This window comes from Gadus morhua, chromosome 8, assembly GCF_902167405.1.
Source record: "Gadus morhua chromosome 8, gadMor3.0, whole genome shotgun sequence".
Lineage (NCBI taxonomy): Eukaryota > Metazoa > Chordata > Actinopteri > Gadiformes > Gadidae > Gadus > Gadus morhua.
Genome location: NC_044055.1, coordinates 27,220,352 through 27,247,657, shown reverse-complemented (window position 1 = coordinate 27,247,657; position 27,306 = coordinate 27,220,352). Strand labels below are relative to the sequence as shown.

Genomic DNA, 27,306 nt, shown 5'->3' with positions numbered 1-27,306 from the left:
GCCCTCTGGCCTGTCTGCCCTTTTCCGTGCATTGATGTTCTTGTTAGTTTCTGTCTGGGAGCGCCAGTCGTAGCAAAGCTTTTCTTGCTGCTAGATCTCATATACGGTATGTCTCTTTTGTATTATCTCTCATTTGTGCTTCCGGCAAGGTCCTGGATATCCCCGAAGACGGGATCTTGAATTATTCTTGTTATTCCATAAACATAACAAGATCATGGAATTTAGGTCTCTGCTGTGTTCTTGAAGTGATGTCACATATAGCCGACCGCCATTTCTCTCGAAGTTTAAAAGGGACATTGGAAACATGTCTTTTCATGTTAGATTGTAGGTCCAGCTCTGACATGTATGGAAGGTCCTGAACTGCATTACCACAGCCTCTTATATAGAGGCTATGCATTCAGCTATGAAGTGCCTTTCCATCATCTGTACGTATTTGGTTCCAGTTTAAGGCCTTTTCAATGTATGCAGATGTGACCTTGAAATCATCGCCAAAATGATATTTAAGTAGGCGCTTTGCTTCCTCATAACCAGTTGTGGCGTTCATGTGAAAACAGCTTTGAACTAGTTCCTTTGGCTGACCTACAGTATACTGTTCTAAGAAGCACATTCGATCCTCTGTACTGTTGGTTTTGTCCTCGATGTTGTGATTAAAAGCCTTCATAAATGGCCTGAAAGTGAGAGGATCACCGTCAAACACCAGCACCTCTCTTCTTGGGAGTTTAGATTCTTTCTGCTGTATCACTAGCAGATCCGCCATGTCTGTCTGTCTTTGTATAATGTTTGAGATTGATGCTCTGAGCTATTTCACTTCTTGGAGTGGAGTCGCCTTGTATGTATGGTCCATCAGATACAGCAACTCTAGGTATGTGAGGGTTTGTTGCAGCCCTTGGTGGTTGCTCAGACCTTTTTATGATTCCAGTTAGTGATGGGTACTGAGTATGTATCATCTTTTGAAAGGGTGTTTTAGGTATGGTTCCTATCCGTGCAAACTCCAGTTGTGCTAGGCTTCCTTCTATATTGTCAGATGCGTTTATTTTTTCCTCCATTTCTTTTCCAGATCCTGATGCCTCATCACTTTCAAATTCTTCCAGAGCCTTTAGCCTTGCATCGGCTGCAGCAATATCTGCCTCCAAGTCCAGAGATTCCATTTTTAAACCCAGCTGATGCTTCTCCATTTCCAGTTCATATTTCCTCTTGAGAGCTTCAGCTCTGGCCTGCAGAGCAGCTTTGTCTGCAGCAGCCTTCATGCGTGCTTAAACAACAGATGATGATTTTAAACTTTTGGAACCTTTAGAACTTTTAGAACCTTTTGAACCCTTTGAACCAGTCTGTGAGACACTGTCCCCAACATCCACAAGAGCTTGTGGGTCAGGCTGAGTTTTTATCCATTGACCCACCTTAGTTAGGAAAGCATCATAATCAGCCATTTTTGGCTCATACCAGTCCAGAGTTTCATTCATTCTTACGTCCTCAGGCAGCAGTTTCTGAACAGATTCATGACACCTATTAAATTCATCCAGCAGTCTCAGAAATTCATTTGCACCTTCATTAAGCGCTTTGAGTGTTAGAAAGCGACGTCAAAGACTTTGGCGAACTTTGGCAAACTATTTCTCTGCTGATCAACGCTGCGAATGATAACAAATACATTGGAAAAATACACACTTTGTGAAATTGTTTTTTTCGATTTGGCAAGTAGCCATTACTATATAGCAATAATCTTTGGCTGGGATTATGAGGCATCAGACAATCAAGTCATTTTAGCCTGAATACATAGGTAAAAAGCACCAGAGCAGGTTGCTAGTAACATGGACAGTATCAGAACGATAACCTGTTGAACTAAATGGATGTGGTAGGCTACACCACGGGATGCATCTGCAGACCACTGCCACATAAATAAAGGTCAGATGCAATATTTATTGATTAAGATTTGCTGGTGCTGTCGCGAGGTCTTCTGTGTTTTTTGTTTCAAGTGGTCGGCTGTTTTAACTTGCAATTGATAGTCGGTGGAGTCAGTCTCTTGTTGACACAAAGTGACTTTTGGTCATTCTTGCTTTGCTTGAATTCTGGAATAATTGTGGGGGGGGAGTGCATGCGTTTTGGTCAGAATGCCTAATGTAGACTAGTTTTGATGATATGCGTGTTGTGAATTTAGAACAGCCAGCTCATGATGTGATACAGTGTTCAGCTGTGCAACAAATATTTTTTTCTTTTTCAATCTTGACGACTTTTGTAGTGCTGTGTGTAGCCACACGTTTGGCCCTTCTGAATTTAAACACACAGTTAAATTCCTTTCCTAGCTCCTCTTGTTTATGTTGTTAGCTCAGACATATGTCACATTGTCAACATTGCAATGGAGCAGAACATAGTGGGTCATATGTCCGATTGCTTTTTGGAAACGTATTCTTCATAAAACGTACCAGACAGATTTTGTATACATTTTATTCCTTAGTAATTAGCTACATCGGTATGCCGTCTTTCAGAACCTTTCATTACCGGTGTTACACCGAATTCTGCGACCCACCGAAAAGTGTGACCCCAGGGGGCGCTGTTGCATATTTTCTGCCGGCACTAAAGAGAGAAGAAAAGAGTGCATCCTCATTGTACCCAGCACTTCTGAAAATGTACTTCCGAATGCGTCTCTGTCCCCAGCACATTTCAAGCCAAACTGACGCCCATGGGTGGGGGTTCGATTCACTACAATGTTATGCCATCCCCGGCAATGTTTGACGTTCAGAGCGGGTGCTCCAGCAGCCCATTCACTCCTGCAGGCCTATTAACCCGACTACGGCTCTAAGACGCTGAGCATCTTTCCTATTGGATTACTTTTAGGATATTATTTATTACTGATACTTATTTATTTATTATATAGGCTACGGAGACCACCAGACTTCCTCGAAGCAACAGAATGATCAATTAAATTCAAAATTGGGTGCGAGAATAGGGATATAGTGTCATACCGTCATTCAGGCTGGTCAATGGTCATTATCAGTGTTTGTAATAACGCAGTTTAAAAGAACGGTGTTAGGTAACGCCGTTATTTTTTCAGTAACAGGGAAATCTAACTAATTACTGTTTCCGTCGTTACAAACGCCGTTGCCGTTACTGTACGTTAAATGCGGTGTGTTACTATGAATTGATTGAATAAACTGTGTAATCCGAACGCACCCCTGGCTCCAAACACAAACTGCTAGTGAGGAGAAGGGGTGGGGTTAACAACGAGATAAGTGATTATGATTGGCTAAGGCAGAGTCATGTTTCATGGTAGCCAATCGGAGCCAGTGTTTTTACACACAATCCAGGACACGCGCCACACACACGCACACACCAACAGATTCGATGAAGGCAGCAGAAATGGCGAGTCCGGAGAAATCGGATGAAAAGTTAGCATTTTCTATTCGGCAGATGTTCCACAGCCTTTGCAACCAAGCAAATAAAAATTCAGTTGGAAGTATATCAGGGCCTTGAATGGGCAGTTCAACCATTTAAGCCACATTAAGGCAAGTGCTCCGAAAGATTCAAATTCTTTGACATATAACACACTTCCTTTTGGTTACAGTAACCCGCAATAGTTACTTTCCCTGGTAACTAGTTACTTTCATTATAAAGTAATTCAGTTACTAACTTGGAACAAGTAGTGAGTAACTATATCTAATTACTCTAATTATCTTGTTATAACGATAATTGAATAAAAGCTATCGTCTACTGATAATATTATAACTAAATAATTGTATATTTCTATCTATATATATTTCTATATTTTTTAATATTTAATTAATTAAATACATTAACGGCTTTAAACATGTGACATGCCTACCTTTTTTTGGCCTTTTTCCTTTCATTGCAGTTTAGACTAATTAATAAGTTACTTTTTTAATGGACTCGTTATTTTATATCGCTGTCTGATGTTACGTCACTCTGAGAGATGCGCATTGACAGATTTTATAGTGACACAGCCTATAACCTATTCTTTTTTTTTTTTCTTTTTTTTTAATATTTATTTAAACATAATAACACAATGACACAAATATCAACAGACATGTACGAGAACAATAACAACAGACATTTGACAGAACATAACAAGGGATGGGGAAGGGTGCAAGGATGACACCTTAAGATACATAGACATTACTTTGAACAGAAATATGATAGTGACTATTAATTCTCCAGCATAGAAGCTGCGCGCTCCATGCACATCAAGTCCTTATATCCCCTAAGCCATGTTTCCTTACTAAAGCAATCCGTTTTGCGCTCCTTCCAGTTTAGAAGGATGAGTCTTTTTGTGGCCAAACAGCCCAATGTCCAGCTCTGGACAGCAGCCCTCCCCACAACATTTTCTGGCTTAAGGCCCAGTAAGCATATGTTGGGACCAACTGGAATGTTTACATCTAAAGACTCTGACAAAAATGATATTACATCCAACCAGAGTGTCTTAACAGCTGGGCATTCCCATAGCAGGTGTAATAATGTGCCACGCTTGCCACACTCATGCCAGCATAGAGCTTGATGTTTCTTGTCCAATTAAAAATCCATTTTTGGTCACATTATGTTATTTGTAAGTGTACAATGACCTCACGTTGTAAGTGTACAATGACCTCACCTCACGACCTCACTATAACCTATTCTTGAACGCAAAACACCAAGCTCATTGATTTAACGAGGCAGGGTTATTTGACAATTAACAATGAACTATTAATTGAATATGTGTGAGAGGTCATTCCTCCTCTTGAGTCTGCTTCCTATTTATGTCTGTCTAGTGTACACCCCTACTGTCCACACGCACCCCCCCCCCCCCTCCCCATATGGATTTGGAGAATTGTTGCCACGTCCCAGTGGTGGTGGTATCATATATATGAAAGAGGGCATTCAATTATACTACAATGATCAATTAGGAGGCCGAAGCCCTAAAGGAAGTGATGCAATAGGTGACGAGGATATTAACAAGTAAGCTACAGACCTGGGGTCTCTTTTATTTCAAAGGGGTCTCAAAGGTCGTATACAACTATCAACTTGTGGTCTACAGCCCTACAGGAAAGGCTCACACAGCATCATCAAATGCTCTATTGAAACGCATTGGCAACAAGCCGTTGCTAGAAATTAATCTAATCTACCTTCAACCAAAGTGCATCTTGGGATTACTCTGTGAAAATTGTTGGTCTCTGGGAAAAAGCCGGCCCTAACCGAAACCTCAGACCCCCCCCTCCCTGCCCTCGAGGTCCAACCGGGCCAAGGAAAAGACAGGTTTGAGATAGGAAGCTCCTTAGGGCGGTAGGAGCTTCCTATCTCAAACCTGTCTTTCCAGCACATTCTGAACCACTAGGTCTTGCAGGCAACACTTCTGAGAGGCTTTGTCAAAATAACAGTCCATTTGGGAAAACCTTTTTTCTCTAAGGGCGCCAAATCTTGGATACGTCATTCATACATTTTGGCATCTCTAGCTATCTCAAAAAAGGCGGGAAAAGCTTGGCTTTCCATAGAATGAGCGACCTGTGGCAGCCAGCCATTGTCCCCATGGCTGCTACCACAACAAAAAGCCTATGTTATGAGTTAACATCTCATTGAACAGAATAAATATAGATAACGTGCGTCAGTGTAATAAAAACGTACATGCAATAATATATAGCTTAGATATTGATAGACCAATATGCCTTTTTATAATATAAAAATAAATAGGCCTTTTGGTCTATCCATCTATAATTAATTTTAAATTAACTTTGTAATACAGTGATGCGTATGAATTTGTATTGATTATATTGTAGCCTATAGCCTTTTCTTTTTTAAATGTCAAAGACTAATAAAATAGTTTTTGACTAAAAGAGCAAAAATCAATCTGATTGTGAATAAATTCGAACCCACGAACCCTTGATTACCAACCTAGCATCGCTACCACTTACACCACTGTGGCTAACAAGTGAAACATCGTTACACTTATAATCAATGACAACACTGTGACTTCCATGATAGACACGTTACACTTTTTATAGAACTATATTACACTATCATTTGCTTCATAGGATATTTTATTAGTCTTTGACATTTAAAAAAGAAAAGGCTATACAATATAATCAATACAAATTCATACGCATCACTGTATTACAAAGTTAATTTAAAATTAATTATAGATGGATAGACCAAAAGGCCTATTTATTTTTATATTATAAAAAGGCATATTGGTCTATCAATATCTAAGCTAGGCTATATCTTATTGCATGTACGTTTTTATTACACTGACGCACGTAGCCCATATTTATTCTGTTCAATGGGATGTTAACTGATAACATAGGCTTTTGGTTGTGGTAGCAGCCATGGTGACAATGGCTGGCTGCCACAGGTCGCTCATTCAGCCATACCTCTGGTTGGTTGCGACCTATTTGCCGCCAAAAGGGTCGCGACGCTTTTATGGTCGCGACCTAGTCGGTCAGCCTGCCAGAGCCAGTGGCAGCCAGCGCGGCCGGCAAGTGGCAGCCAGCGCGGACAGTGGCAGCCAGCGCGGACAGTGGCAGCCAGCGCGGCTGGCCTGTCGTCGCAGCTAGCCAGCCGATACCAGCCAGCGTCGCAGCCCGTCATATAATTATCATACCATACCATCGTACTAAATCATACAAAAATTGCGTCAATAAGTTTGACTAAAAGAGCAAAAATGAATCAGTCCGTGGAGAGAATAGAACACCGGCCTTCAGGATCAATAACTTAGCCTCACTACCACTTGTACCACAGCTTGCGCCACTGTAGCATTAATTTCAAACTATTCCTCTTATATTAAAGTATAGCCTATCGCTCTATAACGAAGAACTTTGTGCATAATATACCTTATTAGGCTCAATGACATTTAACAAAACAAATATATAGGCTATATAAGATATAAAATACAATTAAATAAATTATTTGAATACGCCCCAAATTACAACTTATGTATTTTATTGATACTGATAGACCAACGATTTCATCATTTTAAACTGTACTTCAATATAAAAATATTAAAACAATATTAGCAATAAAGAGCTGTAGGTAGCTTTCGCCAGAGAGCATGGCCTTCTGGTACTTCAACTGTCGCAAAAAACCCGTTAATAACATGCAAATTAACTGATTAAGGACCGCCCGTAGACTTTGAGCGACCGAGCCAGACGAGAAAACGGCAGCCAGACGAGCGACCAACACAGCGACCAATGCGACCTACGTCGCGACCAATGCGACCTACGTCGCGACCAATGCGACCTAGGTCGCGACGCACGTCGTTGGCCACTCGAAGAGCTCGGCCCTACTGGGAAAAGGGGCATGAAATGAAACAGTAGAGTAATGTACATGAGACAGAGGTTAGTTTCTAGTCCCGATTTTTTGTGGGATGGAGGTGTACATTTGTGGCTTAAAGTGTGTAGACACAGCTGGCCTGTGGCCAAGCTTTTGAAGTCTGGGGTCCAAAGGTCAAAAGGAGTCGGCACCACGCCGCTTATGTGGTAACAAAAAGTGAATATGCATTTCTCTCATAGCTTTTTGTCATTATTAAAGAGAGGCCTGATTTTCAGATATGCATGTTGGATGGCTAGGGTATAGGTATGGGAAGAACTTCAGGCCAAATTCTTGCAAGCGAGCCGCTGGGTGAGGTGCAACGAGATGGAGCACTTGCTGAGTTAATTCCTGTAGGGCTGGAGCCACAAGATGCGCATGTGTCCTTTGAGACCCCATTTAATATACAAGAGACCCCAAGTCTATAGCTTACTTGTAAATGTCCTCGACTCAGTCACCTATTGCATCACTGTCTTCTGTTTTGGGCATTTCCTCCCAGTGCTCCCGGTGTTTTAAGATGGGACATATGTATTTATAATTTGTAAGCCCATGTTGCAAATATAACAACCAAAACTACATTTAAAATGTTGATGCATGATTGTGGACTACGTGGAAATAGTAAAATTCCAGGTCTTCTGGAAATGTTTTTGGTCGCTGTGTCATAATTCAGCTTCATTTTTTATATATTGTTGCTTAAGGCACACTCATTAACGAGAAAATGTCAAACTGGCACTGCATGTTGAAAAGGTTGCTGACCCCTGCTCTAACAGATCTAGCTATTGAATAAAAGCTACATGGTCTACTTATATTATAACTAAATATTGTTATATTTATATTTAAATATAATATATAGCCTATATTTTAATATTTAATTAATTCAACATTAAACCAATTGATTTCAATCTGGAGATTTTTTTCTACTTCAGTAAGGCAGCGCAGTGCACGCTCTAATTATGGATTGGTCAAAACATCAACCGATTTTTGCAGCAGACCCCATCAAAAACTGAAACTAACCACGTCCCTTAAACCCAGTCTCACACCAGAATGTAGTATATAACTACATTGGTCCACCGCTGAAAACGCATTACAATAACGGCTCTAATCATAACATGCCCTATTCTTTTCATTGGGGCTGCGTCCACGTCACTTGACTGTCATGGTTGCTATGGTGGTTGCTATCCACCGCCCCCTCTGCTCCTTACATGGCTCCAAAAACCACGCGGCAACGGAGCTGCCGTCAATTGTGTTGTTTTGTTGTAAACTAGGGTCTGCTGATTAGGAAATAGACAGATATTCCAAGGTTTCCTTCAAAAGGCACCTTGGATGTTTCTATTTTCTGCAGTTTGGACTTGTAATTAATAAGTTAGTTTTTTAATTAACTTGTTTTAATCTTTGTCTGGTGGCTTGTTACATCACTCTGAGAGCATGGACAGATTTCATAGTGACACTGTCTATAACCTATTCTTGAAAGCAAAACACCAAGCTGATTGATTTAACGAGGCAGGGTTATTTGAAACAATTAATTATATGTGTGAGAGGTCATTCCTCCTCCTGATTGTGCTTCCTATTTATGTCTAGTGTACACCCCTGTGGATTTGGAGAATTGTTGCCACGTCCCAACAGCGGTGGTATCATTATGAAAGAGGGCATTCAAGGCTTTTTTTTTTTTATTTTTTTTTTTAAGTGTGCCAATGATTATGCTGCCCAGTGCCAGTGGTGGCACGCGTGCCTAGGGTTGCCGACCCCTGTGTTAGAGCGTGCCCTGCGCAGCCCGCCCCCCCCTTCTTAAGTCGAAATGAATCACCCGATTGAAATGCATTGGTTTAATATTAAATTAATTGAATATTAAAATATAGATTACATATATACGTATAAACATATAATTATTTTGTTGTAATATTATAAGTAGACCATGTAGCTTTTATTCAATTATCGTTATAACAAGATCTGTATAGAGCGTGCGCAGCGCAGCCCGCCCCCCCTTCTGAAGTCGAAAAAAAATGCTTGTGGACAGGGGTTTACACTAGACATAAATAGGAAGCACACTCAAGAGGAGGAATGATCTCTCACACATATTCAATTAATTTTTTCAAATAACCCTGCCTAGTTAAATCAATGAGCTTGGTGTTTTGCTTTCAAGAATAGGTTTTAGGCTGTGTTCTATATTATAGGCACTATCAAATCTGTCAATGCGCGTCTCTCAGAGTGACGTAACAAACCACCATACAGCGATTTGAAAAAACGAGTTCATTAAAAATGTAACTTATTAATTACAAGTCTAAGCTGCGGAAAATAACATATTACAAGGTGCCTTCTGAAGGAAACCTTGGAATATCTGTCTATTTCCTAATCAGCGGACCCTAGTTCACGTGACGCTGGGTCACGTGATGTTGACGCAGGCCCATTGAAAAGAAAAGGCCAAAAAATCGTAGGCATGTCACATGTTTAAAGCCGTTATTGTATTTAATTAATTAAATGTTAAAATATATATTATAGCCTATATATATACAGAAATATACAATTATTTAGTTATAATATTAGTAGTAGACCATAGCTTTTATTCAATTATCGTTATAAAAAGATCTGTATCATGAGCATTGACCAGCCTGAAAGAAATTCATATTGACGGTATGGCACTATATCCCTATTCTCGCACACCCATCTTGAATTTAATAGACCATTCTCGTTGCTTTGAGGAAGTCTGGTGGTCTCCGTAGCTTATATAATAAATAAATAAATATCCTAAAAACGATCCAATAGGAAAGATGCTCAGGGTCTTAGAGCCGTAGTCAGATTAATAGTATGGGATCAGAACAGTTAATAATGAATACACAGCGAAGGATTCACAAATGTATTTTGTGATTATATCAATTACTCTCTTCTCACAAATACATTTCAATGCACACACAAATGGATACCGGTATGTATAAATGTAAAATAAATCCATCAACAAAAATAGGTTTCACATACACATTTTTGATCCACACACAATTGTGCCTTGTTTGAAATAAATGTAATATAAATCCATAAATATATTAATTAAAAAAAGTATTTGCAATTTTCATAAAAAATGTATTTGGATGTCGTTACATTTATATGCAAACTGTTAAACTTGAATTTACAAGACGCTTTTCATTTGTGACTCTCCTGACGTCGCTGGATTCACAAATGCATTTTTTTCAACAAGGAACTCTCTGTAGCCAATCAGATGCCTCCCTTGTTTTCTCTGAGTCCAGCCCGTCCAGCCTCCGAGCCTCCCGGTTCCCTCGGTCAAATGTCTATGGGAAATAACATAGGTTTTTTGAATGATCGTACATAACAATCTCTAGGTGGCGAAGAAGTAAAAGCTGCGTCACGTTTTGAGCGACACACTTTTTCCATCTAGTTCCGACTGGGTTTTGGGATTGTCTGTGCCGTTAAAGTAATAAACGGCACCGACATTGTAAAAACCCAGTCACTGCAGTCATGTGATTGGCTGAAAACGAGGGAGGCATCTGATTGGCTACAGAGAGTTCCTTGTTGCAAAAAATGCATTTGTGAATCCAGCCACGTCAGGAGAGTCTCAAAAATCCACATATAAATACAGACCAGTTCACACACAAATGCAAACAAGTTCACAAATGAAAAGCGTCTTGTAAATTCAAGTTTAACAGTTTGTATATAAATGTAACATCCAATACATTTTGATGAAAATTGCAAATATTTTTTTAATTCATATAGGCTATTTATGGATTTATATTACATTTATTTAAAACAAGGTACATTTGTGTGTGGATCAGAAATGTGTTTGTGAAACTTATTTTTGTTTATGGATTTATTTTACATTTATACATAGCCTACCGATATCCATTTGTGTGTGCATTGAAATGTATTTGTGAGAAGAGAGTAATTTATAAATAAATCACAAAAAAAAATTGTGAATCCTTCTCTGTGGATTCATTATTAATGAGACTGTTCTGACCCCATATAATAGCCCTACAGGAGTGAATGGGCTGCTGGAGCACCCGCTCTGAACGTCAAACATCGCCGGGGATGGCATAACATTGAACTAAACCCCCTCTCCGTCTGCAGACGACGCCGAAGGGTACCTTTCCCGTCAGCGACCGACGCTACAGTGCCAACAGTCGGTATACGTTCTCGGAGTGAGACTGTCTTGCCAATATACACCCAGTACACACTCAGGAGGAGGATTGACCTCTCACACATGATCATTTAATGAATTATTTCAAATAACCCTGCCTCGTTAAATGTGTCCGTGCACATCTCTCAGAGTGACGTTATAGCCATAGGCCTACTGGCCACCAGACAGTGATAAAAAAATGAAGAGTAACGTTGACTACAAAAGAAACGTATTAATTACAAGTCTAAACTGTGGGAAATAGAACGATATGGGGGCTATATAGAGCGTGCACTGGGCCGCCCTTCTGAAGTCTAAAAAAATCTCCAGATTGAAATGCATTGGTTTAATAGTGAATGAATTAAATATATATTATACAGGCCTATATATATTATTTCTTTACATAAAATGATTGTTATAATATAAGTAGACATGTAGCCTTTATTCAATTATCGTAATGATAAAATGATGCATAAATATAATTGTATACATAAATATAAAATGATCTAGTTATATTATAAGTAGACATGTAGCTTTTATTCAATTATCGTTATAACAAGATCTGTAACCTAACTGCCCGTTGAAAATCCACTTCCAATGTGTAAATGTGGTTCAGGTAGGCCTATACCAGACAATATAAAAATATTCATAATCTAAAAATGATGTACAAAATAAGGTTATGGGCCGAATTCAGTTAAAATTCAGCCTCCGCTGGCCCACAACTAGATCGTCTCATTTCCTCGTTGCAAGCTTTAATTTAATTATAGGCCTATTAAAAATATTATGACCATGGAGCCTTTCATTTCTTGCCGTTATCATTACATCCTTTCTCGTTATATCGATATGAATTCTCGAAACAGTGGAAGAGAGAGAGAGGGAGCCATGCGGAGCCAAGTAACTGATGTGCTTAAGAGGGCCTCTCCTATATATTATATATATATATATATATATATATATATATATATATATATATATATATATATATATATATATATATATATATACACACACACACACCAACACACACACACACACACACACACACACACACACACACATATACGTATACATACACATATGATATAGGTAGCCTATATATACACATACGTATGCATACGTACACACATATATATAGACACACATTATATATACACACACACACACATATACATACCACACACACTGCAAGTTTAACATCTGAGAAACGCTCCCATTCAGAATGCATTGGTTTACATTTTGTTCTGTGGAGCACGGTTAGTTTAATTTATTTATTGAATTTCAGTTTTTGAGGTCTGCTTCAAAAAAGCAAAAATGGGGATATATATATATATATATATATATATATATATATATATATATATATATCCTAACTAGAGCAGTTCTCAACCCGAGCAAACGCCCCCCTGACCTTACCCTGATCCTTGGCCACGGCACTCCCACTACTCCCGCCGTGCCTCGTGAACGAATGAATGGATGGCCCGGGAACCACCGCGAAAACAGGTCGCTCGTAGTGACCTAATTAGGCCTTTATATTTTGTATTTGAAATGCAACAGTCTCATCGTGGAGTCTATGCTCTGAGCAGCTGGAACTGAACAACAGCAAGGAGGAGGAAAACAGGCTAAGAATTTTTTTTTGGAAGACCGTGTTTGATTGTTTTGTGTTGGTTATTGAACCGTTAACCCGCGAACTTGGGTTATGTTTATCAGCGTTACAGAGATCATGACGATAGCTGATACGGGTGTCCAGGCGTGTGCAGGACCGAACCGCGCTGTATGACCACTGTTCCACTGCGCATAGACAGTAAATAGGTGAGACGGTAGAGGGGTTAGAAACCAATAAATGAAAATAGGCTATTTATTTCAGGTAGCCTATTTTTTCACCAAGAAATATTGAAGTTTAAAATCACCCCAAAAAAATGAAAATACAAATCACATTCCCCCATTGAGAAACCATAAACTAGAGCAGCCGGGTCTTCAACTAAAATTAAACAAGGTCCAGTTGCTAAAAATTCCTTCCAAGAAAGGTCCGAACCTCTAACCTACCACCACCTAATAACATACTTGTCAAATACAAACACAGCATATTTCCTTTTAATTTCAGATGTATTCATTTTAAATTTCCAAATAGCTTACTTTTAACAATGAAAAAAAAGTAAGACAAACTAACACATATTAACATTTCAAGTAAACAAAACAGGTACATTAAGCTTGCATTTCAAGTGAACATAAAAAGTGCATAAGACCTACCTGTCAAGTAAGCAGAACAAGTACACTAGGCCTACACTTCAAGTAAGCAAAACAGGTACCCCATCTGTAGTGACTGAGACAACCTTTTTTAGATCAATCCCCCTCTTTAATTGCCTCATAAATATCTTCTCGTCTTTTGTGTGTGTCTCAAGTGGTGTTAGACCCAACAGGTCCTCACAGATCACTTTCTTGTCTTGATAAAAAAAACCATTTGATTTTCTGGTTGTCGTTGCAGCTGACATGGAATTTGCTTTATTTCACACAATACATCCCTTTGTACACTAGGCCTACACTTCAAGTAAGCAAAACAGGTACCCCATCTGTAGTGACTGAGACAACCTTTTTTAGATCAATCCCCCTCCTTAATTGCCTCATAAATATCTTCTCGTCTTTTGTGTGTGTCTCAAGTGGTGTTAGACCCAACAGGTCCTCACAGATCACTTTCTTGTCTTGATAAAAAAAACCATTTGATTTTCTGGTTGTCGTTGCAGCTGACATGGAATTTGCTTTATTTCACACAATACATCCCTTTGTACACTAGGCCTACACTTCAAGTAAGCAAAACAGGTACCCCATCTGTAGTGACTGAGACAACCTTTTTTAGATCAATCCCCCTCCTTAATTGCCTCATAAATATCTTCTCGTCTTTTGTGTGTGTCTCAAGTGGTGTTAGACCCAACAGGTCCTCACAGATCACTTTCTTGTCTTGATAAAAAAAACCATTTGATTTTCTGGTTGTCGTTGCAGCTGACATGGAATTTGCTTTATTTCACACAATACATCCCTTTGTTTACCTTCAAGTAACGTCTCGGCAGCGGCGTTCAAACAGTCCTTCACAACAGTTGCGTCACTGAAAGTTTTTTTATGTTGCCCCAAAATCCATTCCGATTGCCTGAAGTAGAGGGTGCACTGTAGTATCTGTGCACACCCCTTCTGAAGACTCTCGGTCTCTCTCGTTTTGTAGAGCACTTTTAATCGTCTGAGAAACGCACGTTCTGTGGAGCACGTTCGTTTTAGTTTTTGAGGTGTGTTTAAAAAAAAAAAAAAAAAAGGGTTAGCTATTGACATATACATATAACTAGAGGGTGCACTGTACTGTCTGCGCACACTTGTCTAAAAAAGCTCCCATTCAAAATGCATTGCTTTACATTTCGTTCTGTGCAGCACGAAAAAAGTCTGACATACGTGCTCTGGGACATGATTCAATAGATGAACGTTTGTGCGCATGAGCACGAAATCACGTGATGCCTAGAGACAGCGTTTTCCAATGCAAACCAATCCACAGGGAGTGATGAGGTTTGGATCTCTTTTAAAATACAAGCTAAAAATTAAAAGCCGAGAAAAATTGTCCCAATAAAACCATAAAGTCCCAACAACGAAAAAGCTGTTGTAAAAATTATTTATTTTAGTTTTGCAAGCGGTCAACATAGGTTACTAAAATACATGCATATTAGGGGAACTGATAACTAAAAATATGGTTTATTTTTATCATACATATTAAAACAAGGGCTGCTCTAAAACATCGGTATACAGCCTAAAACTTTGTAAAAAAAAATTAACATTGCACAAATATGCTAACTGGCACATTTTGTTCCTCATCTGAATTCATCAGATAGTCATCTTAAAACAGGCACATTCAATATATTGACTTAGGACTTAAATATATTTATACCCTTTCTTATATATATTCAAGTTATCTTCTGGAGATTGCAATTCGTTTAAGTAGAGACATCTTGATGACAAACCGCTAAATCAAGCCAAACCACTTAAGCTAAAACAAGCTACATGCTAGCCGAGCACATGTACCGCAAGCTAGCCAAGCTATGCTAGCCAAGCTGAAATACAGCAAGACTAGCCCTGCAGTGCTAGCCCATCTTAGCAACACCATCTTAGCTACACAGTACTAGCTAGACTCCATCCAGTTGCATAGCAGCTGAGAACACCTGCCTCACAGAAAACCTTTACATGGTGACCGCTGGGTTCCGGGGTCTGGAAAAACACACCATTTCTGAATTAATCAAATCTTGAAATCTAGTGGCGGCCCTCCAAAGCCATCAACATGCTCCAGGAGGCCAAAGACCTCTAGAACTTCACCCGAGGGTAGGGTTAGAGGTTATTGTACCCCTGGTGATTTGTGACTCTTTGTGTTCAGTTGCCTTTGTAGGTGAGGAGGAAAATGACGATGCCGGTCAACAGCATCATCATGGTTACCACAGAGGTGAGGAGCACGGCGCGACACACAGGTCGGTCGGTCAGCCGGAACAGAAAGCCCCCCATCACCCCCTCCTCCACCCCCTCCCTCCTTGGACTGGGAATCCCCACATCAAGTGAGTGGCTGACCGACTGCAGAGGAGTGAGGGACCTCTGACCCCACCTCATAGGCCCTTCAGATGACCTACCAGTGAAGAGAGAACATAGTTCATCGTCAGTCATAATCCATTTAGGGATGTGCATTGAATCAGTCGACGCATTCTCCATTTCCAGAAATACAAACAGAATGTACAGCAGCCTTTTAAATTAGTCAACATTAGGATTTTATGATTGTTGCACCCCCCTGTGGCTCAGAAATAAGTAACTTGTTTAATCCTAGACTGAAAATTCAGGTGTCACAGCCGAAAGTACAGGACAGTAATCCAAATTAGGAAAGAAAACTAATTGCAACTAGAAAATGCTGTGAGTGCTGTAGTGCAAAGTGAGGTTGAAAATATTTTTTGATAAAGCCACATCGATTACGATATAAAGAAACGTTAAATGGCTTAAATCAAGTGAATGGATTTGAACAAAAGTTCAAAAGTCTAAATGGAGTAAACAATGTAAACATGCACACCATTTAAGAAACAGTAAATGGTTATAAACCAATAAAGTGACCACTGAATGAAAAGCGCAAAGCATTGCTAAAAATGTAAAATGAATTGAACTGAAGAATCTGAAACGTTAAATGTATTGCCCTACACTATGTGTGTGTGCGTGTTTAAGAGAATAGCGAGCCGGTGCGTGATTAAAAGTAGCTCAATAAAGTGGGGGAAAAAACCGCCCAATCTGGCAACACTGCCTGAACGTCCTCCAAAAGTAGCCCAATCCGGCGAGAAAAAACACCCCATCTGGCAACACTGCCGAATGTCCTCACGCTCAAGCGTCAACGTAAATCAATGAGACCAACTGAAAACGAAGCCGGTGTGGGTACCAGATTGACTCGGCTGCCAGATCGACTCGGGGTCCTAGATGCGCAATAATGACGCACTTCCCTTAAACGCTGTCTTTGAAATGCGCATGCACGTTTCATTCATTCCCATGTTAACGTCAAATTAATGTTGCCTATACTTGGGTAATATATAAAAGAAGAATCGGTTAAATCCATTCACTGAACGGGGCGATCCACTTTAAATTCAGCACTCCCAACACAGTCAAAACAGCCACCCACATGCAGACACTTCCGTTCTCCTCCTTCAGAATAAGAGTCCCTAGCAGGAACTGGGTTACATATGCATTCATCAGCGCTTTAAGACGCGTTTCCAATGGCTTTGTTTGTGCGAAACAACGGGCTGCGTTCAGTGAAATCAAAACCAAAACGGATTGAGCCTTCTTTTTATGTCCATAATTGAGCCCCTTTTATAAACAACCATTCCGGGTTTTGTCCGTTGGCTTGTGTCGATAAGTCAAGTGTCGATATGTCATCTGTAAGTGCAGGACCCCGAGTCGATGTGGCAGCCGAGTCAATCTGATACCAACACCGGTCTGAAACTAAAACTGTGATTCTGAAAAAAGTTTAAATGATATAGATTCCGTTTGGATATTGTGTAGATTTGTTAAATGGTTTGAACGAAGATAAACCGTTGAAAATGTATTAAGTTACGTCTAAACAGTTTGAAGTAGGACGGCTCTGCCGTCCTCCCATTGACTCCCATGTTAAAAAAAGGATAATATTTTAAAAGTAGAATATCTTAAAAAGTATAAAATATTTAAAAAATCTGAAAAGCGCGCGTCAAAAAGGTGAAAAATTGAGGAAGGAGATAGGTCTCAAAGTTTGGAGAGGATAATGAAAAGAATAAAACTTATGAAGAACAATAGTTGAGCGCTGCATGCAGCACTCACCTAACTAAGAACTAAAGAAAATATGAGTTTACAGATAAAATGGAAACTATGCATGGATATGGTGACAGCATATGCGCTCTTGTTTAAACTTGACATTATTTAGCATTAGACACATGGACAAATATGTACAGTGTCCAAAGATGTATCAGAGATAATTTATTCCTCTCTCAGCAGGGCACTGACCTCTTGACCTGCAGCTTGCCCTTGGTGCGGTTGAAGCGGATGCTGTAGACCTTCTGCATGGCGGCCGGGAGGTAGGACAGCACGGCCGGGTCCGTGTCGAGCTTGGGGAGGCCCAGGCTGGGCAGGTGGGTCAGCCCGCGACACAGGGGGCACTGGATTGTGTCGGGGTGGACAGACTTGACATTGATACGCGCCAGACACTCAAGGCAGAAGGTGTGCTTGCACAGAAGCATCTTGGGACAGCGGAAGACGTTGTTGAACTGGCTGAAGCACACGGCGCACTCTAGGTCCGGGAAAAAAGGACCCTCTGGACCCTGCGATGGGAGCATAGCCGGGGAGAAGGGCGAGGCCAATGAGAGCAGAGCGGCGGGGCTGGTGACAGGGAGGTCGGTCGGCGAGGCAGGGATTATGGCCTGGCATGGGGAGGGATAGGAGAACAGGCCTGGGTTGAAGGAGGTGGGGTTCGGGGGGAACTCAGGCTGAGAGGGAGGGGCTGACCTCTGGAGGTCGGGGTGATGGTAAGGAGTCTCGTAGTCAGGTGGGCTGGGCAGAGAGTTGGGGGACACAGTTCCCTCGGGTGGCAGATGGAAGGACCGCGGGGTGATGCTGCACGGATTCATGACATGAGGAGACGACTCAACCAGGGAAGAGTAATACAGAAGTGGACCACGGTTGTGAGGAGGCTATGGTGGCAGTGCTCTGCAGGGGAAGCAGAGCGCACAGGCATGAGGCGATGATGGTAAGACTCAAGCCCAGTTGATGGTCCAACAAGTAAATTAGAAACGCACAAGATATTAGACTGGACACTACAGACAAGCTTTTAGCTAAAGAACATTATGAATTATCCAAATGAGCGCACTTCAATTTCAGCAGCACACATTTGAAGAAGAAAAACATTTTCGTGCATGAAGAAGACAATTTAAATGTGGTGCAGTTTGGAGGGATGTTAGTATTGTTATTAATACCATCAAGTCTCTACAGATGAAGTATACGCACGATTCAATAGTCAGAAGAGATAATACCATGGCAAAAACTAAGCCTTCCTTGCATATATTCAAACAAATATGGCATGGCCACACACAAGTCATCACCTGGAACTTAGTTGTAAGCCAGTTTTAATTACGACAAACTAATCGCTAGTACTGTCTGGTTTATGTGGGACTCGTGTTAAAAACCGTAATACATCTCCCAGTTATATGGACAAAGCCAACAACACCAACATCATTTGCATGGGATTTTTGTTTATCAATGTAAATTCTATGTAAAACAGGCCTCCTGGGACCGATGCACGAGAGTCACCCGAGCAAAGCATTTGCATCCAAACGATAAGGACAGTTTCTCTTCCCTGTTTTACACCTGGACACTGAATACTCAGGTATGGCCTTGTTATACACCTGGACACTGACCACTCAGGTAAAGCCTACCGACTACTCGGGTAAAAACTATACTGACTAGGCCTACTCAGGTAAAAACTATACTGACTAATCAGGGAAAAACTAACTACTCAGGTGAATTCCTTTCAGCAGCATAGCTGAACAGCACCCATTGAACCTCATGATCTAGTAATAGGTACTAAATAATTCCTTCAGCCACGCATTGACTATAAAAAATAAAATCAGATTGTTTTTGACGTCCATGCACATCCCCTCATTGGTGCACTAGTCAAATTTAGCAAATCAAGTCCACACTAAAAAAATTCTAACCCAAATCGAACCGTATACGCAACTGAAAATAGTAACCTTGTTTAGATTTACTTTTCAAAAGTAATGTGTAGAAGTGTCGCCCTGCATCCTCCAGACGACCAACTCGGATTGACACACTATTGTATGTTTAGGGACACACTACCTGTTGTGGGTTGTGGGTTTAGAGACACACTACATATTGCGGGTTTAGGGACACACTACCTGTTGCGTGTTTAGGGTTCGTCCACATAAACACAAGTTTTCCATTGGCGTCGATTGGGATGTGCGAAAGCAATCAACAAACTTTACATGAGATGACAATATCGACGCGTACAGGTGAGAAGGTGACCGTTCTAAAAAGCAGCCGGCCGGTCCCTCCGGGGGAGCACTGTGACCCAACATGTTGTTGCAGACCAGCAGACTGCTTTTCAGAAGGATGGGATGCGAAATTCCTGAGAATAAGGATTGGGGAAACACTCCCGGTGACTTACTCAGTGTTGAGTTGGCTCTTTCCTGCGCAACTGCACACACGTTGATGTCTCAACGTGTGAAGAGCAACGCTTTGACTTTCCTATCACGGTACTCGTTGAACATCTCTTCCCCTCTTCGGTCTATCCGGGGTTTGAACCACTCGCAGACGACAGAGAGCGAACTGTTCTTTCTAGAACCGCTTACCGCCCAACAGAGAGCTAACTTATAGGCAAATCACCCGAGGTGCGCCACACTCCTGCGCGTCTGTAAACGTCCACTATGAGCTGGGGCTGCGCTTGAGTTAATTTACGTTAATTGATGATACAAAGACGCGTGGTGGCCAACAGGTGACACACCTGAGGAGTTTAAGTTAATTGATGAGACAGAGACGCGTGTGAATGTCATGTTTTCAAGAACTGACATTTTTCTTTTAAATCTTACGAAGACCTACATATAGCCCTTATTATACAAATTAATATTTATATAATATCAGATTTACCTTACACTTTTCCTGTCGTTTATACTTTATAATACTGTCAGATGGTTTGTTTATTGTACTCTGGTTGTAGGCTAGTGTCATCGCTAAGCCAAGTATACCATAGAAGACATTTCGACACGCATACAAACCCACAATTTCAGCAACATTTATTCTTTAATTCCCCCCCTTTTTTTAACACTAAGAAATGAGTAAGAAAGAACAAAGGCCGTCCACCTCAACCCAAACCTTGGCTGTGTAGCAGTCTGACCCTCCGTCCGTCTGTCTCTGACATTGTGATCCATCTCTTCACCAAACAGTACCATAGGCAGCTGTACTTTAGTGCCTGTATGTGCATTGTGCTAGAAGGAAATCTGAGGATTTCCTTTTATCAATATAATGTCCTGATCAGTTAACATCTTTGTGTTATCCTAAGAAACAACAGTAATATGAACACTGACAACCGCTCCATAGGGTCGGAGCTCAGAGGTTAAAGGTCAGAGTCCAGGCGAAGCCAGACTACACCTGCAAGGTGGAGGAGGAAACATCATCAGAGCCAGCTGGTCGGGACTAGAGGAGGGAAACCTTATTTCTTGGTCTACTACTCCCAGAATGATTCTGGGGAGATGTCATACGCAGAGGCGTGGCCAAGCAGTAGACAGACGTGTTCTTCAGCGTGACGATGATATGGCATACAGTGAATTTAAGAAGAACTCAACAACAGCTTTAAGTGCACTTTGAATCTCTCCAGATGGCACATAGAGATAGCTAAACAAAGTGCTCCTTTAGTCCTCATCGTCGGGTCTCCTCCTCATCCTCCCACCATCCTCCTCGGGAAACCAGGAACTCATAAAAGTTTGAATTGAAAAAATGCTTCACTCCGGCCGTGTCTCATTGATCGAGTCAGTCCACACATAGTCCTTGGTGTGTGGGCATGTGTCTGCACGTGTTTGTGCGTGTCATTTGCTTCGGACCAGCTCCAGCTGGTCCTGGTACTCTGTGAAGATTCTCTGGAAGCGGAGGTTCTGGCCGATGACCGGCAACACCTCCCGCAGTAGATCCCGCTTGTGGAGTCCCTGCACCAGAGACAGCCGTTTAGACAGACACAGGCACCAGAGACAGACGTTTAGACAGAAAGACCAGCGCCAGAATGGAAGAGAGAAAGACAGATCGGGAGAGAGAGACAAGTAGACAGGTAGAGAAACGTACAGGTAGCGAGGGACAGGTTAGAATGTAGAGAGACTACAGGTAGAGAGAGAGAGAGAGAGAGAGATGACAGGTAGATGGATAGGCGGGTCATGGGAGAGACTGGTAGACATCACCAGAGGGGCAGAGAGACAGACATAGGGATGGGTATCGTTAAGACTTTTACAATACTGCTACTCTTATCGATACTGCTTATCGATCCAGTACCCTAACAGTACTCTTTATCGGTTCTTTCAGAAGCAAAAAACAACACATCTTTCGAAGAATGTTAATTGTACTCCAGAATTAAATTAATGAATGAATGAACACATACATTGTTTCACAGAATTGTGTTCTTTTTTCTTTCAGAGGGGTATTTCTTAACTGTAACTTGGGTGGGTGGTGACAGCGCTTAACCACATGCTTCCATACAGCCATGATATAATCTCAAGCACTGCACCCAACCTTTATCCACTGACATTAAACTGGAATCATCCAAGGGGCGATCACTTTCTACTACAGCACACTTGGTTCTTGTCGGTGTGCAACCTACTTTGAAGATCTACCGCAACCGAGTCAGAAATAGCCCAAATGCATCTTTATGCAAGTTATATAATGATAAAAAAGTATATCTAGCCTAAATGAAACCAAATTGTTTTTCCTTAATTTCTCAAATAGCGATAGCACGGTGAAGAGATGGTAGAGAGACGGGTACCAGAGTGGTGGGCTCCCAGGAGGAAGCAGCTGATTTGTGGACAGGTCCCAGCAGCTCCTTACACAGCTCTCGGAGACGGTACTCAGAACCTACACACACACACACACACACACACACACACACACACACACACACACACACACACACACACACACACACACACACACACACACACACACACACACACACACACACACACACACACACACACACACAATCAGAATTTGTCAGCAGAAATGTTGGTACTAAATAAATCTCAGGCTGTGCCAAGAAAGTTGTCTTTTTCTGAATTGACCATAAGTGCCCTGCCTTTGCTTAACTTTATTACGTAGTTGGGCATAACGTTTGTTTTCAGAAATGTGAAACTCATCGAGTGGTTAGTGGTGTTCGTTGATGTTCCTCATCAAGTATCTTAGCGAAACTGTGTTAATCACTCTATTTTATCCTAGACGAACCAGAAAGGGGGCTCAATGTTCAAAATACCGGAATTGACCTTTAACGAGCTTGCTCGTCAACCCTCCTTAACGAGCTTGCTCCCCAACCCTCCTTATTGAGCTTGCTCAACAACTCTCCTTAAAGAGCTAGCTCACCAACCCTCCTTAACAAGCTTGCCAGCTTACCCTCTGTGACGAGGAAGCGGGCATAGATGAGCAGCCAGTAGCGGTACTCCTGGGGGGATAGCAGAACACGGGCGGAGGCCAGCTGGCACTCCAGGAAGGAGGAGGTGAGGGACTGCTGGAGCTGGTGGGGAGCGGTGGAGAGACGGGAGACCAGACGACCCCCACTAGAGAGAGGGAGAGAGAGACTCCCTCATTAATAACCATCGGTTCATCTCTAAACAGTATAAGTATTTTTGTGACTGAAGATTGTGTGTGTGTCTGTGTCCTACTTGAGGTTACGACCCTGCATGACCGCCAGTGGTCCAGAAGGAACAGGTGCGTCATGGGTAGTCAGACAGCTCCTGAAGTCAGCACACTGAACCAATGAGTCGGCTTTATCTGCTATCAGAGCCCTTTGAGGGAGAGACAGAGACATTTCACTTTATACTTTTGTTTGCTCCAATATATCCATCATGTGATTCTTGGGTCTACTGTAAAACCTTTTTCTTGTTATTGGTCGTTTCTTAATTCGCGTCCTTTTCTGTACTAATGTTCTTGTGAAACGTCATCAGTCGTAGCCCAAGTACTGTTCCAATTCAAAGTATGCATCAAGTCAAGTACTTTCGTAAAACCCAGAAGTGTTCTTGATGCGATCTTAAATTGGCCGTTTCATCGAGGATGCATCGATGGTGACTTGTGACCGTTATATATCCCAGGATGCATTTCGCATTCCTGTTTTAAAATATCAGTATGTAAGCTATAAAATAGGCTATATAGGAACATTTTAAAAGTATAACAAAGATGGAGGCCTATTCAACATATTTACATACTATTATTTTAAAATGAAAGAGAGGTTTTGTTTTCTATAATTTGTTAATATTGTACAAATGAGTCGCTGATAGAGGAAACCCATCGCAACGGCAATCCCGGTCGGATCCATCTGATCGCGCGCGCGTGTGCGTGTGTTTTTCTATTCTAGCTTGTTCGTAATTCTTATATCAATAGCCTACTCTCCAATCCTAATAATAGGCTACATAGGAAAATTGAGAAAAGGCAATCTCATACAATCTTTTTCAAACTACTGATTGTTTATATGTAGGGTACAGCTGGCTTGCCGTGTGAATACACATAACTTTTCATTTATATTCATTCAAAATATTAACATACTATTTCAAAACTAAAGATACTGGTGTTTTGTTTTATATAATTTGTTGATATTGTTCAGTAGTAATATGCCAACATGAGGCCGTAGCACAGTTAACAGACGAGCTGAGATGGTGACGTCATCGAGTCCGCTGCTGTTCCAATTGCAGGTGCGTACTCCCGTCCTCGGAAGTGTGTACTTGAAGTCCGGACTTGACAAGTGCGAACTTCCAAGTCCGCGAGTCCCTAGTTCACGTACTGGGTATTGAGGAACGGCCATTGTCTTCTTTGACTTGGTAAGCACATGGTATTGTGTTGCTGTTCTCCAAGGATAAAGTAAGCTTTGTCTCAGTGTCTCACCATGTGTCCAGGGCCGAGCTGAAGCAGTAGGACTTCCCGTTGGTCAGAGCCACCACCGGTACCCCCTGCTGGGTCAGCAGAGTCTGGGAGACGGTGATGTCACCAACTAGAGACGGAGATAAAACAATCGAGAGACAGTATGACATTCCTGTCAACCATTTAAATCTACATCATAACTTTTTGGATTCTGTTGGATGGCTTGACGGGGTCAGGGATATGTTGGGAGTCGCTGTATTTGAGGTTCAGACCTGGGATGATGGTCTGCAGCGATTGGTTCTTCACCGTTGCCGTCTGCTTCTGGACGTCCCTGGAAATGCAACGCAAAACATAAGATCAACCAGGTGGTCCTCCATCCTACCTCCCCTTCACTTCTCCAGATGTGCTCCCCTCCATTCTATCCGCTGTTCCGACACGCAGTAAGCTAGAGAAAAGACTAAAGCTTCCTCCAAATCGTCTTGGGTACTGAGGACACATCAGTGGCTGGATTTCAAACATCTGCATAAATCTATTAAACTGAATTAAAAAAAGTTGTTGTGACCAAGCATACATCAGTGAATCCTAACAGGACGTTTTGTAGCTTGTCCTTTTCTACTGCTCGTTTTTCTTACTGCTAGTGCTTGCCTCCTGGAATGTGATCTGGGACGAGCAACAGAGAGGAGAGAGACGTCTAGGAAGGGTCTATAAAGATGAGGAGGGGCGTGTTATGCAGAGGAGGTGTGTGAGTGATGACCTCACCAGACGAAAACCGCTCCCCCTGATGTCAGCACCATGACATAATGCCCGGAGCAGTGCAGGGCAGAGGGGGCCGTGGCTAGCTGCATGGCAGGAAGTAGGCGGCGCCCACATGAAGAGAAAACAGACAACATCCTGTCCTCGCACGCCACAGCGATGACATCACTGGTGGAAGGGCGGAACAAAAAATAACAATAAAAAACAATAGTATGTTTTAGTAAAGGCCAGTAGTATAAGTCGTAAAGAAATGTTATCTAAAGTAGTGTCAGAGAATGGGCGGATGGCTTCTTCAACCCCCCCCCCCCCCCCCATCAACTTCCATTGTAAAATGTAAGGTTTTGAAAGTTGGATTTTTATTTTTGTTAGAAAAGTAGAAGCGCACGATTCCGAGCTAATATGAATATTTTGAAAGTGGAATGGAGTCTCTAGGTGGTTGTGGAAGGAGTATGGTCCCAACATTTTTAGAGAATAATAAGAAAGAAAGAAAAATAAATAGCCTAGTTGAGCGCTGCATGAAGTACTCAGTACTACTACTCACCTAATAATACAAATCTGACGCATGGTAGCAATAGTAGGGCTAGGTAAAAATATCAATTAATCAAAGCACTCCAATTAATTTGTTCTCGATTCCGATTTTTTTTTTAATAGATTATTTCCATAAAAAAAAAGAAAAAAGCATACTCAGTCATTGTAATCTAGAAGCGAGTATGCCTAAAATGGACATGTCATGTACATTTGTCCATGTTATGATTATTACTTTTATGCTGCAAGTTTAGCTCAGGAACAATGCTAGACAATGGTGTATTCCCTTTTTGTTAGTTAAAGCACAATGAAATGGTTAATTCATTTTGAAATGGTTAATTCTAAATAATATTTAGGTATTGTCATCTGCCAGTATTATTGAATCGATATCGAAGCAATCGTTTTATGCGGAATATTCAAGGCGCTAGTTCTCCACAGAAAATAGTGGAGCGCATCAACCCTGCGCGCATACAGCATGTGCGCTATATACAAACATTCAGTAACGAGGAGATTCAACCTTTTAAATTGAGCAGCATGAATGTGTTCATTTGAATTGTGTTTAAATATGCTACAGTGGTCATTTGTTCCAATTCATGTAAAACAATGAGGGTTTTTATTGTAGCGTAGCCCGTGATAAAATAAATAAGTTGTTACATCTCGTGCACTCGCTCAAATTGATCGCTATAGACTACCGTAGGTTAATGAACTAAACGGCGGCAAGCTAGCGAAAGCCGGCGTCAAGCTTTGCAGAGTACCGGTATTTAACAACCATGGCGAATCAAAATATTATCACACTTCTTCTTCTTTATATAGCCTGCATATCAATTTTTTGTGCAATAAACACGGACAATATCCGACCGATTTTTTTCCAATTTGACCCGTAAAATGAAACCTTCCCGGTCACACGACCGGCACCAATTTCTTCTAGCGGAAACACTGATCTGAAGTACACCGAACCGCGACACGGAGGACAAAGGGATTGTTGTCCGCAATTGTCTCCCGCCGGAGCCCCCGCTGCCCGCTGCCGAGCCTCCACTGAGCTGTGGCGGTGGTGCCTTGCTGCGGTGGTGCCTCGGCGGCGGGGCTCCGGCAGGAGACAATCGCGGGCAACAATCCCTTTCTCCTCCATGTCGCAGTTCATGTACTTAAGGGAGTCAAAGCCAAAGTTTGGCTTTTCAAAGCCAAAACCAACAGCAGAACGTTTATCCAAATAACAAAGAAGTGTACAACACTTGCGTTACAGTGCACACACACACACACACACACACACACACACACACACACACGCGAGCCAAATTCTCTTGGCGGGCAAGGCAGGGAAAGGTGAGGTAACTTAGCCCCTTATGACAACATAGTGGGCCAAATTCGAAATCGGAGCGTCTGAGCTTTAATATTTCAAAGGCGGAACAGGATACCTAGTCCTCGTTTTAAAACTAAAGCCATTTCTAGCTACTGGGGGACCCTAGGCAGGCTAGGGGAACTCATTTTAATGTTAGAAAAAC

At 41.5% G+C, this 27,306-nt stretch overlaps 2 protein-coding genes and 1 long non-coding RNA gene across 8 annotated transcripts in view; 1 reads left to right on the top strand and 2 right to left on the bottom strand.

The window, feature by feature from the left end:
- Positions 1–15,088: 15,088 nt before the first annotated feature.
- LOC115548539 (RING finger protein 225) lies at positions 15,089–20,556 on the bottom strand. Its single transcript, XM_030363262.1, has 3 exons — positions 20,094–20,556; positions 17,921–18,619; positions 15,089–16,040 (listed from the first exon to the last, which is right to left on the bottom strand). Exons 2-3 carry the CDS (start codon positions 18,538–18,540, stop codon positions 15,794–15,796), a joined length of 867 nt encoding a protein of 288 aa, XP_030219122.1. The 5' UTR covers positions 18,541–18,619; positions 20,094–20,556; the 3' UTR covers positions 15,089–15,793.
- Positions 18,480–24,703, top strand: LOC115548540 (uncharacterized). 2 transcript variants are annotated; one of them, XR_003977611.1, is made up of 5 exons: positions 18,480–18,659; positions 19,191–19,295; positions 22,412–23,289; positions 24,361–24,486; positions 24,562–24,703. It is a non-coding gene; the product is annotated as an uncharacterized LOC115548540 (long non-coding RNA). The 2 variants fall into 2 exon arrangements; XR_003977610.1 differs by having other exon boundaries at positions 22,412–24,486.
- The window catches only part of hira (histone cell cycle regulator a), a 40,943-nt gene continuing 34,340 nt past the window's right edge, over positions 20,704–27,306 (bottom strand). For all 5 annotated transcript variants that reach the window (XM_030363258.1, XM_030363255.1, XM_030363257.1 and 2 more), the window contains 7 exons: positions 25,286–25,447; positions 24,799–24,857; positions 24,551–24,656; positions 23,338–23,460; positions 23,069–23,232; positions 22,449–22,537; positions 20,704–21,624 (listed from right to left, as the gene is read on the bottom strand). In XM_030363258.1, the coding sequence (XP_030219118.1) occupies positions 21,508–21,624; positions 22,449–22,537; positions 23,069–23,232; positions 23,338–23,460; positions 24,551–24,656; positions 24,799–24,857; positions 25,286–25,447 (820 nt within the window). In that variant the 3' untranslated portion in view covers positions 20,704–21,507. The remainder of the gene's footprint in view (positions 21,625–22,448; positions 22,538–23,068; positions 23,233–23,337; positions 23,461–24,550; positions 24,657–24,798; positions 24,858–25,285; positions 25,448–27,306) is intronic.